Below are 18,572 nucleotides of genomic sequence, written 5' to 3' on the forward strand. Positions count from 1 at the left end.
AGGACCCAGGGATCTTAAAAGGTGTGTTGTGGGGAGTATTTATCACGAACAGTGGAGAAAGATGCAAAACCTGCAGACTGTTGTTATGGCTTGGTGTTGGTGGGTCCTGGTCAGTGGGGAGCTTGCTTCCGACGATGGACTTGGCAAGCTTGGAGGAGTTGTTTGAAGACCAGAAGAGGGGGTTTACAATACCTAATAGTATAAATCTATTTTCTAAACATTAACCTGGCAAGTAAATAGCTATAGGCTCCTGATTGTAGCATCAGCAGGTGATATTATCCAAGTCATTAACACTCAGATGGCTATAGGGCCACCACTGGTGAGAATGGGGTGGAAGACAGACATGGCTATTGGCCTAGGCCCTGTCATGTGACTATGAAACACACTAACACAGTAAGTCTCACTATACAGCAGTAGTAAGCTTCATCAGTGCCTGTAGCTGCTATAGAAGAGATCCAATGAGGGGTTACTGCTGGTGAAGGCGATGCTTAAGGAAGCCAGGGATATAATGTGAAGATCAGTCCTCGACAATCCAGGACACAACTGGGGTGAAATGCGCAACTCATTGAAAGGCAATGACAAAACTCCCATTGATTTCCATGTCTGAGTGCAAGCAGGGTTAAGCCGAGAGACAGATAGTTCTCCCCAGTGAGCAGAATGAGGTCTGTGTGCACCTGAGCCCTTACTTACAAATTTACAAATGGGTAAATGAGTAGAGTGGATGTCTTAGAGTCATGTGCTTAAGCATGAATCTCGTCTTGCAAATCAGGCACATAGTGTAGGTCTACACTGCAAAAAAGGTGTGTTCTTAACTCGGATCTAGTGAAGATAGCAGTGAAGACACACCAACTGTGCTTTTAACTTGGATTAGCACCTCGAGTAAAAGCCTATAGAAGAGCCCGGGTTGAACTCAAGCTACTAATCTAAGTTAAAAGCTGAGTTGCTGTGTCTTCACTGCTATTTTAACCTGAGTTATGTACCCTGAGTTAAGAATACACCTTTTTTGCTGTGTAGATGTACCCTTAGCAATAAATTCCCCTCACAAGCTTTACTCCTCTGATCAGGCAGGAGTAATTTTTCAGATGTGCAGCAGAGGAAGCTTCCCTTGCTCTCTGTCCTGCTCATCACTTTTCCCCTTGTGCTTATACATGCAGGACTCTACTGAGGACCAAGCCCTCAGTGGATCTAGAAGTCTGGATACAAAGAAGATCCCTGAACAGATGCTGCTAATTTCATAGCTCAGCTTTGCAGTGCCCAGTAAGTGCATAGCTCTGTCTGTCTTCCTTTTATATGTTTTCATTCCATTCCATAATAGTAATGCAATTATTATATCAAGGTACTCCAGGGAATGCATTTCTAGAGGATTATTGCACGTCGCAAGGAATTAAAATCATTTTTCTGTCAGCCCACTGCCTACCACATAATGTAAGTAAGCTGCAGTCACTCAGAATGACATTGCCTTACTGATTAAGTAGATGTGCCCGGTTCAGGTATCACTATGCCTGAGCAGGCCTCACAGACCTATTGAAGGCTCATCTTTGGCTCGCAGAAGCAACTCTATAAGAGGAGCTGTAGAAGGCACTGCACTTAAGAGCTCCCCAGACTGCAGCACGCAGGCAACATGCACTGTCTGCAAATCAAAGGTGAGACACACAATGGATTCACTGTCTTGGGAGTGGCCAGCAGTGCTATCCAGAAGCAAAAATCAAGGGATTGCAATAGATCCTGCAAAGGACCCAAGATGGCAAGGAAAACTTTGCACAGGGACTAGGCATAATTTAGCCCTTGAAGTGGTTGATATCATCAACACTGTGCCTCTAGTGGTTTGTATTTGTGCTGTCCTATGATTGATCAATTAAACTGAATTCACGAACAACAAATGCAAAGATTTAGGCCTTAATCTAGCAAATGCTTGCACGATAAAAAGTATGGAGTGGTTGCGCTCTGACAGAAGGGTGAGCAGAGGTGACATGTGAGAAGAAGTAAGGTTGAGCTTTAGGCACTGTCTGCAAATCAGTCTCAAGAGCACAGGATTCAAAAAGGAAAGGTTTGGGTGGAGAGTGGGCATATCTTAGGATACATTGTCCCAAAATATGATCCCTCTATTATAAAGGAGCTTAACTACACATGTACTTCTTTGGCTTTACTCCAGCTGTTATGTAGGAGTAACTTTGTGACATTCTGCCATGTTCTGACTAATGCAGGATGGGATTCTCCTGAGTATCTCCTGTTCATTACTTTTTATCTTGCACTTATTCATGCAACAGCCTGCAACTGCACTGGGCAGCTTCAAACCCTTAAATCAATCTGAGTAACTATCTAATATTTGGAGGGGATCCTTCACTGTAGTACGTGAACAGTGAAATGGTCAAATATACCATTAGGCTTCCCAGTAAAGGAGACACAACTGCTGTCAAAGACCAAAAACAAGGCCTCAGTGAAGCATGAACATAGGGCCTGCTTTTTAGAAGTGCTGTTCATCTGCAGCTCCAGCTGAAGTCAATGGGAGTCTCTGAAATCAGGCCCACAAGCTTTACATTTACCAAGTTAAGGTATAATCACAATTGTGAAATTAAACTTTGTGATCACTGGGTGCACCAGCCAAAATGTTCAGAAGTGGCCACCAATTTTAGGTGCCCGCCTTGAGACACTTCGGGCCCAATTTAGAGAGGTGCTGAGCACCAACAGCTCACACTGACTTCTGCTGGAGTTATGGGTGCTCAGCATTTCTGAAAATCAGGCCTATGGTGTCTCAAACTTGAACACCCAGAAACAGAAGCACCTAAAAATCAGTGGACACTTTAGAAAGTTTGGCCTAAAAGACTAATTCCAGGATTTTATAAAACTTTGCTACATTATAGTTCTTTTTAGAGTGCATTTTCCTTCATTCTGTGCATACTGAGGTATTGTTTAAGAACTGCCTACGATTCTTTTAGTATAATTTTGGTCCATTATTAGAAATTTCCAGGACAATGACCTATACATATATCAAAAGGCTATTAAAAGCAACACAAACAATCCTCATAACACTTACGTATTTCACAATTTGCTCCAACCCAGCCGTGTGGACAATGGCACGTATAACCATTGGGTTGGTCTATGCAAGTCCCAGCATGATGACACGGATTGCTGTCACAGTCATTTATATCAAATTCACACTCTTCACCTTAAAGTAAAAGAGAAAGATGCTTGTAGATGTATCATGTATCAAGCCAGTTGTGTCATTTCAGTCATTAAAACCAAAAGTTAGCTAGATTCGCAATGATGTCATTAATACTAGTTATTTCATCCTCACATATCAAACATTTATTGAAAGAATAAAGACCACCTTTGTGACATTTTTCTGTTGAATTAGCTGAACACCTATAATTTTCTTCGGTGAAATAATATTTTGCAGTTATATATCACTTTCTGTCTCAGAATCTCAACATGCTTTTACAACTGTCAAAGAACTAGGTCTCAGATACCACTAACTGACTTCACTAAGTTCACCCTGTTCACCTGCCTTCCCAGCCTTTACTTGAAACACAAGACTATCCTTCTTCCCCAGTCAAATATGATAGAACAGTTTATCACATATTATCCCATGTGCTCTTCTAGTCAGTACACTAAGACCAGTTAATACAATCAATTCATTAGCTATTAAGGGCTACCATAAAGTGGAAGACTCCAGTCCTATTTAACTTTGCGGAAGTACCACACAGGATCAGGCCCTAAATAATATTCTCCTGTTAATCTAACAGAAAGCAGCATATGATATAAAACAATAAGTATTTGTTTATATATTACTGACAAATTGACAATTATCTTTTACATAATTGACTGAACATCAAGACAGATGTAAATTAGCTTAAAAGCAGTGTGTTTGGATTATGACAATCATATTAATTTGAAAATGAGGCAAAATGACTAAATTGGCTGCATACCTTTGCTCTGAATGTGCAAATTGATGAATATAAGCACTTCAGAGCTTACAACAAACACATATTATGTGACAAAATGAACTCCTTCTTTAGCTCCCAATAATAGTTCAAGGTAGACAGATTTGCCATTTTCAATACCATCCAATTAGTATATTTGCTTTCCTGGGCATTTTCAAACTGTTATTTTTAAAATCTAGTCTCAAACAGATGTGAAGGCCAACGGCATATTGGGCTGTATTAGTAGGAGCATTGCCAGCAGATCGAGGGAAGTGATTATTCCCCTCTATTCAGCAGTGGTTAGGCCACACCTGGAATATTGTGTCCAGTTTTGGTCCCCCCACTACAGAAGGGATGTGGACAAATTGGAGAGATTCCAGTGGAGGGCAACGAAAATGATTAGGGGGCTGGGGCACATGACTTACGAGGAGAGGCTGAGGGAACTGGGCTTGTTTAGTCTGCAGAAGAGAAGAGTGAGGGGCGGATTTGATAACAGCCTTCAACTACCTGAAGGGGGGGGGGGGGTCCAAAGAGGATGGAGCTAGGCTGTTCTCAGTGGTAGCAGATGACAAAACAAGAAGCAATGGTCTCAAGTTGCAGTGGGGGAGGTCTAGGTTTGATATTAGGAAACACTATTTCACTAGGAGGGTGGTGAAGCACTGGAATGGGTTACCTAGGGAGGTGGTGGAATCTCCATCCTTAGAAGTTTTTAAGGCCTGAATTGACAAAGCCCTGGCTGGGATGATTTAGTTGGTGTTGGTCCTGCTTTGAGCAGGGGATTGGACTAGATGACCTCCTGAGGTCTCTTCCAACCCTAATATTCTATGATTCTATGTTACACATAATGTTGAACAGCTGTTTACCTTAGTGAATTCTCTAGTAGCAGCTACATTTTGCTGCTAAATTTTTAAAGCTAAACCAATTCTATGCAATATTAACAACTTTCAGTCTTTCAAGGTTGATTATAACCCAGCAATGTCCAAATTAATTAGTTTCCTGGAATAAATATAATCCTTTAGGTCTGTGTAGAAGACTTGGAGTTGATTGCCTATTAAGTAGACCATTTGTAAAACTGTCTCTTTATTAATTGGGCAATCAGTTTCTGGGGAAAAGAAACTGCAATATAAAACTACTACAAACTACAGAACTGTGCAATAAATTTACCACAGCTCTGCATATAAGAACTAATAAGTGCAAAGACATTTTTAAAGGTTTAGAGCCAAAGTCAGCCCTTGGATATATACAATACACATGGCTCCCATTTATTTTTCTAGGACTTGCAAGATTATCTTTAGAACACATCATTACCATTCCTTAGTTGTCCAAGGAGGTCACTCTTGTGCTTTCTCGAGGAGCTAAATACACCGCCTCTGTAACATTCCAGCCCATTCCAAGCTATGAAGCTAAAGATCAGTGGCCAAATTCTGCAGTGATTTACACCCTGTGCAACCTTCCCTGAAGTCAATGGACTACATCCTGCTCTCTCACGCTGGTGTAAGACAGAAGAATTTGATATAATGAGGTTATAAGCACAGAACTGGGCTACAAGACGGTGCAGGACTCCAGTCTTCTCCATGACAATGCATCCCAAGTAGACCAACAGATCACCTGCCTCTCTTCCAATCTATAATGGAGATGGTGGAAGAGCACAGTGCTCCTCCACAGTGCTTCTTAGTTATAAGATGTCCCTTTGCTGGAAACTATGGGAACAATAATGGAAACTGTAGTAATGAATGGGGAGGTTGCCACCACGGTGAGGTCAGTAGTACTAGACAGATAACAGTGGCTAGTGTTGGGCCCATGTTTTGAAGACTCAGCTTGTGGCAGCTATTTTCTGCTTCCCCATTAGTTCAGTGCCTACTCTGAATGCCTACAGGTCTCGTTTCTAGGTCTGCAGCTTTTCTACGTGTTTGTTAAAGTATATACAATAGATCAGGGGTGGCCAACCTGAGCCTGAGAAGGAGCTAGAATTTACCAATGTACATTGCCAAAGAGCCACAGTAATACATCAGCAGCCCCGCATCAACTCCCCCCCACCCTGCTCCCAGCATCTCCCACCCACCGGCAGCCCCGCCAATCAGCGCCTCCCCATCCCTCCCTGCACCTCCAGATCAGCTGTTTCATGGCGTCCAGGACGCTCTGGAGAGGAGGGGGAGGAGCGAGGACATGGCAGGCTCAGGGGAGGGGGCAGGAAGGGGTGGAGTAGGGGCAAGGCCTGTGACAGAGCCAGGGGTTGAGCAGTGAGCACCCCCCGGCACATTGGAAAGTTGGCACTTGTAGCTCCAGCCCCAGAGTCTGTGCTTATACAAGGAGCCGCATATTGACTTCTGAAGAGCCGCATGTGGCTCCGGAGCCACAGGGTGGCCACCCCTGCAATAGATGGTCTTGCATTTAAAAACATCAAATAAAGAGTAGGTCATTAAAAACAGATCTGAAGGAGAAACCATAAGAGGTTTCAAAACTTCATACCTATTATTTAAATATCCCAGTCCAGCATCAAAAATCTTTTAACAGCATGTTCTCAAATGTCATTAGACTATAAAAATGTTGCAAAATGTAACTGATTTTAAGCCATAACAACTTCCACGGAAAGGAAAAAAACAATTTGATACAGCTGTGCTATGAAAAACAAAGTTAGGATTGACAATATACAGCAATATTAATCATCTTAATATACGATAGGCACGCATGTCCAATGGAAATGGGCTATTAGATGAAAAAGAACATGAGTCAATGGACATCATGCCCTGAGATTGTTAGGCTCTCAGCTGAAAAGAAACCTGTTAGCAAAAATGGTTAATGAAGTTATAAGTCATTTAGGAATTATTTGTGTTTGGCACAAAAGACAGTGAGCACCTGATGCCAAGTAACAACATTTAGTATTTGCATTTCTACAGTGTTATACAGACATTTTATCAGGACAGCTTCAAACAACATTTAAATCATCATACAATCATTTGATGTGAATTTAACTACTGAGAAAGGTTGAGTCAAGGGCCAGGTTTTCTTTTCCCACTTATCCAGGAATAACTCTACTGACATTAGTTAAATTATACATAAAACTAGTCTGAGGAGAGAATCAGGCCAAAAAGCCCGTGGTTTTGCAATGTTTTAATATGAATTTCAAATATCAATAATACTGAGAATAATGAAGTATTGGCTAAAATATTATATGGTAGATGATAGCATTTTGTTGTCAGGAAATACTAGCACATTTTATGAGAACTGAATTTTTTAGATATTTCATTGCAATAGCTAAACTTTTACCTCTATTGCTCAACTTCATTTCCTAAAAAGCCCAAAGCATACATCTTTACTTAAAACTTTTAACATGAGATTTTATTAAAGGGACACCATTATGGGAATTGTAACAAGTGTGTTTTGAATGATTAATTTATCATTTTTACACCACTTTGAATTGCCTCACGGTATATGATTCCATAAATTTCCTCTCATGCTTTTTTCTTTAATGTAGCATGTCTCAAAGAAGCACCTAATTAGAATATCGATCACTTTTATACTACTTACAAGCACTACATCTTCTGGGTAACACCAAACATAAAATAGATTTATTTACACTAGCATTTACAAGCATTAACCAATTGCAACTCAGTCACATCAGTGTAAAGCTGAAATTGACTGAAATAGAGTTATTCTGGAGAGTACCTCAGAGGTGAATGTGGCCCTATGTATAAAAAGAATATGGGGACCAATATTAAATAACTTCAATACTCAAACTTTACCATAGCATCAGTAATACAGAAGAGAGAAATTAATTCTCTTATCAATAGGTGCCTGTATCATTAGTAACCCAGACCTTCCAGCAGTTCATAGTTTCATAGATTCCAAGGTCAGATCATCTAAGTCTGACCTCTTGTATGACACAGGCCATAGAACTTCCCCAAAATAATTAGATAAACACCCAATCTTGATTTAAAAATTGTCAGTGATGGAGAATAGATTGAGCTCTGAGTCTATCACTACAAAGCATGTTTTCTCATGTTTAATCATTCTCATGGCTCTTCTCTGGGCCCTCTCCAATTTATCAACATCCTTCTTGAACTATGAGCACCAGAACGGGACACAGTAGTGCCAGAGCAGCTGCACCAATGCCAAATATAGAGGTAAAATTATTTCTCTATTCCTAGTTGAGATTCCCTGGTTTACGCATCTCAGCATCGCATTAGCTCTTTTGACTACAGTGTCATATTGGGAGCTCATGTTCAGCTCATTGTCCACCACAACCTCCAAAACATCTTGATAGTCACTGCTTCCCAGGATAGAATCCCCCATTCTGTAAGTATGGCCTATGTTCCTAGATGTATACATTCACATTTAGCCGTATTAAAATGCACATTTGTTTGTGCCCAGTTTATCAAGCGATCCCAGTGACCTGTCCTCTTCATTATTTACCATTCCCCCAATTTTTGTCTCATCTGCCAACTTTATCAGTGATGACTTTATGTTTTCCACCAGGTCACTGATAAAAATGGTAAATAGTGTAGGTCCAAGAACCAATCCCCGTGAGACCACTGGAAACAGACCTTCTCGATGATGATTCCCCATTTACATTTTGAGTCCTAATAGTTTTTAATCCATTTAATGCATGTCATATTAATTTTACAGTGTGCTTAGTTTTTTAATCAAAATGTTGTGCGGTTCCAAGTCAAATGCCTACCCTCATTGGCATCGTAAGGGGAATATAAAATATAAACTCAATATAGAATGAAGTAGTTTTCCCTTAAAAAACATGCTATTCTGACAACTAAAACTAGTAATAACTAATGTTAAAGATGGGTCCCAAGTTACAATGTTTGGATGTGGATGAGACCATAGATAGAGGTGTTCAGCTTTGGTTTGGGCCCCTGTGTTGGTACAAATATCAGGGGGTAGCCATGTTAGTCTGTACCCACAAAAAGAGCGAGGACCCTGGTGGCACCTTAAAGACTAAACAGATTTTTTTTTTTTAGTGAGCAACTACAAAAGCAACTTTCCCTCTCCTGGCATTGACACCTCCTCATCAATTATTGAGAGTGGACTACATCCACCCCATTGAATTGGCCCTATCAACACTGGCTCTCCACTTGGTAAGGTAACTCCCTTCTCTTCATGTGCAGTATAACAATGCTTGCATCTGCAATTTTCACTCCATGCATCTGAAGAAGTGGGTTCTTTACCCATGAAAGCTTATGCCCAAATAAATTTGTTAGTCTTTAAGGTGTCACTGGACAAGGTCCTCATTGTTTTTGTGTTGGTACAATAATTCCAAAGCAGTACTGCATTAAAAATTTAGTTTCAGCTGTACTTACAGTATTTCCCAGAAGTACAATGCAAGATACTACTGCTATATCATTTCTAGCCTCCAAATGTCCCTTTTAACTAGTTCATTATATAAAAGAATATGGAGATACACAGATTCAGATGCTATACACTTGACATTTGCCTTCTTTTGGACACTGGGATTAACAATTATACTTTGTGTGTAATTTGCAAATTACTTGCCTGTAAATCCAGGTGCACAGATACATGTAGCATTTAGACCTTCACTGTCACAAGTGCCACCATTTTGACAGCTGATGTTAACGCAAGGATCTTTGTATAATTCACAGTGCCGTCCTGAGAATGATAAATTCGTGTTATTGACATTATTTGTACTTATGGTTAGTCAGAAATCAGAATGTGGGCTGTCTGCCATATGGAATGAGGGCAATGATTGTTCTTCTCTCAGATACCAGTGTAATTCACAAGAAGTTGCTGAAGACAATTGTAAAGCCAATGCAAGATCAGACTCAGATCATATGTTTTTATGGTGATTTGGTCTTTAAACATAGGACTCCCCTTCTCATCAAGGCTATGTCACCTCTTCAAGCATAGCAGGCCAGTTCCTGTTCTCAGACAATGGCAGCAGTGGAATTTCTATGGCTATACAACGGTGTGATAAAGAAGCAGGTTGGGCAGCTGTTGAATATTCTTCAATGGAAATAACAGTTGCTATCTTCAGTAACAGTTCCAATTAATATGAAACTTAAAATATAATATGTACACATTATTAAGCCTATTTTCTCCTTTTCCAGTAGGCTCAGATGGACTATGGTTTGTCACGGCAGTAGAAATAGAAATCAACTTATTCAAACATATAGGTTAACATGATATGATTGTATTTGACTGGCAAGCTCCATCCCTCTTTCTTTGATCTCCTGCCTCAGAACTTGATCTGTGCGAACTCAGTGGTTTCACTCTGCAACAGTTTGAGAGACCCTTATCGGGCACAAGGTAGGAAAGGATGGTAGATTCCCAACGGGGTTGAGGAGAAAGGTCAGCTGCCACAGTGGTGTGGTATATATTATATCGTATCAGCTCTGAAAACACTACCACATAAATAGACTCACTGAGCTCAATGGGACTGTTTTCATTCATAAAGTTACTCATTTTCCTAAGTGTTTACAGAGTCCTACAGGTGCAATGATATAGACTTGTTCAGGGTAAATTTAGGCATGCATTGGTGGTTGTTCTATGTAAAAACTGAGAAGTGTATTTCAAGGCTAACCTTTGAGCTGTTGGTTGCTTTTGCTTGCATAATTCATCTCCTTTACTTTGTGATCCACTATAATATATAATAATTTATGCTGAAATGCTGAATACTCCATGCAGACACAAGGGTACAACTTCACTGATCCTACTGTAGGGTCAAAATCTAAATGATTAATTTTAAGTAACTATCATTAATTTATTTCTGTGGGTAGTTTTGTGAGCTATGCTCACAGATCTTTTTGGTACTGCCTTGCATTGTCCCGAATGAAGATTACGTGCTTTACAGAGGCACCACCAACTTGAAATCTAATCAGTTAACAAAACAACAAAATAAATAATTATTTGTTTCAGATACTACATCTTCATCTGAATCTCCCTGCCAGTACAGTACTGTGGTTTTATAGGCACATTTCTCCCTTTTTTCTCTCTCCCTAGTTGCACAAAGAAAAAGGTAAAACAGCTTGAACATACAAAGGAAATCAATGATACTGAAAGTCCTGTGAAAAGCAAAAAATAAACTGGAAAAATTAGAAGAGCAATTACACCCAGTCTCTTTCAGTTATTTGTACGTTTTCATCATATGTTTCACTTGTAAGAGTAGAAGGCAAAAATATTGAGAGAGAAATACACTTTTCAAGTTAATGATGTCCCTTTAACATCAACTCCAATTCAACAGATTGTGCCACACTTTGCTAACTATGATTATATGTATGGTAACATTATTACATTTCTCAGAAATAATAGCCTCAACAAATTTATTTCACTTAGGATATTTGTCAGGAATTACAGTCAATGTTAGGTTTGAACTCTCTGGCTTCAGTAGGGTGCCCAGACAGCAAATGTGAAAAATCGGGACAGGGGCTGGGGGGGTAATAGGACCCTATATAAGAAAAAGACCCCAAAATCGGGACTGTCCCTATAAAATCAGGACATCTGGTCACCCTAGGCTTCAGCTATTTTATGAAAGGACATTAAGAAATTTACTAAATTACAAACCATTCCCATTCACTACAACATGCTTAAAATGAATTTAAGGAAAACATTTTAGCCTTCTGTCCATTCATGATAAATATTACAGGTTTCCCGTTTCAATAATGATATGGCTGAAATGAAATTAATCTAAAAGAACTACTTTGATTAGATGCAATGTATATCGAGAAAGTGTTTTGTGAAATTTCTGTCAGTTTTTTTCTTATTTGTATTACTACTATATATTTATGGAAATTATGTATCAAATGGTTGTTTTCATCTGACATGCTACAAAAATGATGGATATATCAGGATTACAGGGGGGCACATCTTTATAATCCCAGCAATGAATCGCTCCAGATTCAGTGAGTTTTTTCATGGGTACAAGTGACTGACTTGCTGGAGAAGTGCGGGAAGAGAGAGTAACTTGGAGGGAGGAGAATAACTGGTTCGGAAATTAGCTAATGGCTATTAGCTACATTAGATTGGTGAGGGATGTGAGAGCATGAGGGTTGGAACAAGGCACTAAGAGAACTGAAGAGGGTTGGTGGGAAAACTTGGGATGGAGCCTTCTGGGAAAGAAAAAAACAATACAAAATCATAGACACGTAGGGCTGGAAGGGACTTCAAGAAGTCATCAAGTCCAGCTCCCTGTGCTGTGGCAGAACCAAGTAAACCTAGACCATCCCCAACAGGTGTTTGTCCAACCTGTTTTTAAAAATGTCCAATGATGGGGATTCCACAATCTCCCTTGGAAGCCTATTCCAGAGCTTAACTACCCTTATAGAAACATGACACATTTCACCTCCATCACTTCTATCTCTTGTCTGTGTATTTTTTGTTTTTGATCTATTTAGATGGTAATTTCTTCAATTATGGACCTATCTTATGTTTTATGTCTTTGGGTGCTGTAATATAAATAATAATAATAATATTATTATTCTGCAGGCCTGAATGAAAATGAGAATGAGAGGGATTTACATAATTTAGCTGGTAATATATTTGTTTTATGCATACACTTAATCTTATTTTACAATGTCCTTTTCAGCTTGTGCTTTATCCTTGCCCATTCAAACAGTATTCCTTATGTCAGAATACTTGGCAAAATTCTGTAAGTCAGTTATGAGTTCTTTTATGGCCATCTGACCAGAGAAGAGCACATTTCAACATCAGTGCATTATGTTAACCAGCACAGAGAAAGAGGCTATCACATTATTTTGTTCCAACCAGACTTTTACATAGACTCCAAATCAGACAAAGGTCTCAGAAATTTACAAACAAAGCATTCAGTGTTGCCTGACAATTCTCCCTTGCACCCAAGAAAGAGTCTCCCTAGAAATTAATGAGCAAATATTTTTAGTGTCCATCTTATGGGCCCAGTTGTGCAAACACTTGTGCATTTGAATAATTCGACTCTTGTGAGTAATCCTATTAAAATAAATGAGTCTGATTCTCTACTGCTCTGCACTTTGTAGAGTCACGTACAGCAGTGCAAAGTAGGTGTGAAATGCTACCAAACCAGGTAATAGTAATGTTCTATACCCACTTTATAGTGGTGTAGGTGACTACACAAAGTGCAAGGCAATGGAGAATCAGGCCGAATGGAACTACTCGAAGTAGAAAGCACAATGCCTTATAAAAAGTGTTTATAGGATTGAGCCCCATGCTGGCATTTCAATCAAATGCACAAAATTAACTTCCTATAATTTTAGGGGTTAAAACTTTGGATTTTTGTTGTTGTTGCTAGATACACTTGTATTGACAATTTAACATGAAGTCTAAGCCAAAGCACTCTCGAAAAGACCACTGTTTCCATTGTCACTGAAAAACTGATGGTTAATGCCTCATACTTGGCCACTGGAATGATGCATTCTTCATCTAGTGGCAAAGAACAGAGCACACACCAATATAAAATATATACTTCGCCTCAAGCAGCAGCTGACTGAGCTTCAGTCAAAGAGATAAGGATTTTTTGTTTGTTTGAGGACATGTTTAATGTTCCTTAAAACACTACTCGCTCTCTCTCTCTCGCTCTCTCTGTGTGTGTGTGTGTGTAAAAACAAAACATATATGGTTTACTCTTTTTACTGAAAACTAAATAAATCTATTCTTAAAATATTCTGGATGAATTCTTTATTTTACAAAATTCTTAGGAAATGTTATATGAAAGCAAAATCTGTTGAATCAGGTATGACATTGACTTCAGTCAACATGGAGGAGTGTTCATTGAATTATCATTACTTCTGAATTTTATGATTTGCAAATAAACTTCCAGATAACTGGTTACATTTTTATTTTTTCACTGCAGACAGTTTTAAATATAGGTTTTTGTTTCTTTGTTTTTAACTCATTACACTAGAGAAAATCCAACAGAAATCTGGAAAGTCCTCCAGGTAATGGTTCTCAGCAATAACTGATTACAAACTATATCCAACAGCCTCTTAAAAAACTAATCACTTTAACTCACATCTTTAACAGGAACCGAATAATCTAGTACGCCTACAAAGTAAAGACCTGAACAAGGAAATCCTTACCCAAGTTAATTTTGTTCATATGAGTAATACCATTGACTTCAGTGGATCTACTTATGTAAGTAAGAATTACTCACTTGAGTAAGGGTGTGGGATCAGGACCTACTTTAAATTAATTTTCCTACTTTATGCAGTGGCATACCACAACTTAACTCCTCACTTCATAATTTTGTTATCCAGAAAGAAAGCATTAAAAAGCATGTGGAGTAAGCTATACTTACACAACAAAAGGCAAAAACATTTTACCTTCATATTCAGCAAGGCATACACATTCATAGCTATTGACAAGGTCTCTGCAGGTGGCAGCATTCTGGCAGGGTGCAGAAAGGCATTCATTATATTCCTCTTCACAATAGAGGCCATGGTAACCTAAAGCACATGTGGGAGAAAATAGAATAAGCTATGAAATGCTTCCTGATAAAAAGGTAACAATTTAGCTATCTTGGATTGTGGGTAGATGGTAATTAATTGAAAAGGTATTGTGTCTTTAAGGCCACAGGCTATCTATTACACAAATAAAATGTATAAAAAAGGGTAGTATGTCTGATAGATGGAACTCTGTACATTTATTATATGGTGAACTACAACATTTCCTAGACTACAAAGACAGATGACCAAGACCATTACTGAGACTCTGAAGAAAATGTGTTCTATTGTAGCAGTGAAATAATCCAATAAATACATAGTCACCAATTTTTATGATTAGCTTTGCCCTGCAGCAATTTCACTTGCTTGGAGTGATGATGATCATGTAATACTACAGTTAGCATTTATGCTGTGTCTTCTTATTCTTAACACTGTGCAAATTCAAAGTGCTGCACAAACATCTAACAATTCAATTTTCACAGTACTCATGGGAGGTAGGCAAGTATTATAGCCTGATTCTGCACACGGAGCAAATGGAAGCATAGAAAGGCTATGCAACTTGCTAGTGGCACAACAGGATGAGAAATCATGAGTTATGTTATCCACTTGACCAACCAGCATTTTGCATGGTCTAGTGGATCATGTGGTCATCTGTCTTAATACAGTAACTCCTCACTTAACATTGTAGTTATGTTCCTGAAAAATGTGACTTTAAGCGAAACGATGTTAAGCGAATCCAATTTCCCCATAAGAATTAATGTATATATATAAAGTAATATATATACACACACACACACACACAGAGTATAAGTTTTAAACAAACAATTTAATACTGGTACACTGATTGTGAAGCTTGATTGAGGTGGAGGAGTCAGAGGGTGGGATATTTCCCAGGGAATGCCTTACGGCTAAATGATGAACTAGCAATTGGCTGAGCCCTCAAGGGTTAACTCTCACACTCTACAAGGCAGCAGGAATGGAGGGAGAGGAGACAGCATCGCAGACAGAGACAGAGACACACACCATGTGTGTGTGAGAGAGATGCACATTTCCCCTTTAAGTACACTTAATTAGATCAGCTTGCTGAGACCGCAGCTGCTGCAAGCGCCCTCCATCCTGAGCCCTGTCGTGTGTCTCCCCTGCTCTATGGAAGATGGAGTAAGTGGGGTGCAGGAGCAGGGGGGGAGGGGGACACCCTGACATTAGCCCCCCCTCTTCCTCCTCTCCCCCCCCCCCGCACAGCAAGCAGGAGTCTCGGGGAGCAGCTCCAAGGCAGAGGGCAGGAGCAGCACATGGCAGTGGAGAGAGGGACAGCTGCAATTGCTAGCCTGCTGGGCAGCTGCTGCACAGGGAACTTAGGGGAGCGGGGAGCTGACAGGGGGAGCTGATGGGGGGCTGCCAGTTCACCCTGGTTCCAAGTCCCCACCAGCTAGCTGCAATGGGCTGCTCTTCCTGCAAGCAGTGGACAAAGCAGGCGGCTGCCAAACAATGTTAGAAGGGAGCATTGCACAGCTTTAAACCAGCATGTTCCCTAATTGATCAGCAATGTAACGACGAAACAACGTTAACCGGGACAACTTTAAGTGAGGAGTTACTGTAGTAGTTGAAATGTCTTTTTCAACATACTGCATTAGGTCAAAGAAGCATTTTTTTCATATCAGGTAACAAGATAAATAAGACCATTAGTGTAGTTTGGGGTAGTGTGGGGATTGACTAGCCACAATACAGAGTTACAAGAGTTTTGCTTTATAAGACTGATTACAAAAGCATTATCACAGCTTCCTCCCTGACCACTATACTATATTTTCTTCTGAATCTATGTACATAATTCATAATATGATTTGTATACAAAGAACAGAAGAGTATACATTGTACCTTCTGTTTCTTGATTCTCCTGGCCAATTTACTACCGCAATGGCTCTCAGCCTTTCCAGACTACTGTACCCCTTGCAGGAGTCTGGTTTGTCTTGTGAACCTCAAGTTTCACCTCACTTAAAAACTACTTGCTTACAAAATCAGACATACAAATACAAAAGTGTCACAGCACACTATTACTAGAAAATTGCTTCTTTTCTCATTATTACCATATAATTATGAAATAAATCAATTGGAATATAAATACTGTACTTACATTTCAGTGTATAATATATAAAGCAATATAAACAAGTCACTGTCTGTATGAAATTTTAGTTTGTACTGACTCAGTTAGTGCTTTTTATGCAGCCTGTTGTAAAACTAGGCAAATATCTAGATGAGTTGAAGTATCCCCTGGAAGACCTCTGCCTACTCCCAGGGGTCCATGTACCCCTGGTTGAGAACCAATGCACTGCTGTATCCTATATTACTTATATAGAGCTACAAGAGTGTGCAGTACTTTACACATAATTCTATTCAATACAAAGAAACTCTTTAAATTATTTTTTTAAATTGTTTAAATTTCTTCTTTTTTGACCCATGGTATTTAGTCATTAAAGAAAAGTTCCCCCTTTCTTCTCTTCCAGCTATGTATTACAATCTGTATTTAAAATGCAGGGCCCTCCATCTTCAGTATATTTTATTTATTAAACATATTTCTACTTTTCTCCCAATTCAGTAGTCGTATCTAATTTTATAGCCAATTAAGACATATGCAAGATAGAACTGATATAGTCATTCTCCCATTGTTATTGATGTTTAATAAGCAAAAAGAATTATTTAAAGGCAGTGATAAGATGAAAATTTACATTTGTTCTCTCCCTATTAATCAAGCTTTAGGTCAGAAAATTTTAAATATCCCAGCTGTGTTTGACCTTTTACTGAATTGAAGTGATATTCTCTACAATGAAAAAAGCAACAGCTAATTTACTGAACTCAACTCAAGTTGTTTTCCTTTTAGTACTATGTAATTATGTTGCTTTCTTACCTTTGGGGGGAAATATGGAGGGCGAATGATGGTGGTTTTTATTTTGTACAAGAGATTATACTGAAGACTTTTTGATTTCTTTGAAAGAGATAAAGAGTTCATTTTCTGTAACTGTCTCTCTCTTTCGTAACATTTAAAATTCCTTTTGGAAATTAAGTCAAGTTGTAGAATGAACAGACTTTGATGAACCACATGCATCAAACCACTTGCTATGTTCTATGAAATGACTGATAAAATGAATACTAAGGACTCAACTGTCCTTCTGCAACAAGCCCTGAGTAAGGAGCAATGCATAGTTGTGCTTCCCCAGGAAAGCAGACCAAAGACCATCTTGTGACCTTGCTCCAGGGAGGAAGTAATCTGCTCCATCATGATACTTAGTGCTGATTACTTCCTCATCTGTACTGGCCAATGCATTAGGTTGGTAGAGCCTTAGCTCCACCCAATCCCTGCCCCTGCAAGCTCACCTGCATAGGAGGGAGAATAGAGCCCTTGCAGAGGCTGCTCTTCACCCCCCCACACTAGTGATGAAGATAGCCTGTGCAGGGGATGAGGGAGTCTTCTGCCCTCTTGTGCAAGCGGGTAAAGTGGATTACACATGAGCCATAAAGGTTGTGATATTCTCAACACTATCAAAATTTAACGAACAACCCTGAGCACCCAACTCTCCATTCTTTGACTTGGGTTTTTCCCTCAATAAAGAGTGCAGAATGGGCTTTGAGTCCATGATAATGCTACTCTTTTTAGCCCATGTTCTCAAATATTGCAGTACACTTATTACGTACATTCACTACCATAAAGTTTTATTAGTATTATTAAGCACTGAATGTTCTCAACACTGTACAAGACACCAGTGCAAAAAGTTCCTGTCCTGTAACAATATAAACAAAATTATTTTAGAAACTTGTTTGGAGCTTTGTCTATCTTTCCTACTGTCTTGCTGTTTAGCTGGCTGTGAAGAGTGTTTTCAGAACAAATTCAAAAACCTTGGCAGTTAGAATTTTGGCATTTCATTTTAATTTTGAAGTATTTGTTCAGATTTGGAAACAAAAATAGCCTGGTGAAATTTCACCAGTTTTTTAAGTGGAAATTGGCTCATTCACTCAGACCTGATCAAATTTCAAATGCTCTTGAAATTTCATTCTGACAAAGACCAATTTTTACATAAAACATGTAATTACACATGTTTTGAAACTAAAATCATTGTTTCACAAAAGGCATGTAGAGTTGCATGGAAAAGCCATATGCCACAGTACTTAATACTACATATTATAAACACATCTTTTCTCCACAACCACTCTAATTTCGAATGTATTGCCTCTCTGAGGTATCACAGCATCTTTTCCACTGAGC

General features: G+C 39.1%; 1 protein-coding gene across 1 annotated transcript in view; it reads right to left on the reverse strand.

Moving 5' to 3' along the window:
• Nucleotides 1–18,572, reverse strand: part of DNER (delta/notch like EGF repeat containing) — a 277,948-nt gene that overhangs the window by 20,651 nt on the left and 238,725 nt on the right. The window contains exons 9-11 of the mRNA XM_065411069.1: nucleotides 14,198–14,320; nucleotides 9,423–9,536; nucleotides 3,035–3,166 (exon numbers count right to left, since the gene is read on the reverse strand). Of these exons, the coding sequence (XP_065267141.1) occupies nucleotides 3,035–3,166; nucleotides 9,423–9,536; nucleotides 14,198–14,320 (369 nt within the window). The remainder of the gene's footprint in view (nucleotides 1–3,034; nucleotides 3,167–9,422; nucleotides 9,537–14,197; nucleotides 14,321–18,572) is intronic.

Source organism: Emys orbicularis, chromosome 9 (genome assembly GCF_028017835.1).
Source record: "Emys orbicularis isolate rEmyOrb1 chromosome 9, rEmyOrb1.hap1, whole genome shotgun sequence".
Lineage (NCBI taxonomy): Eukaryota > Metazoa > Chordata > Testudines > Emydidae > Emys > Emys orbicularis.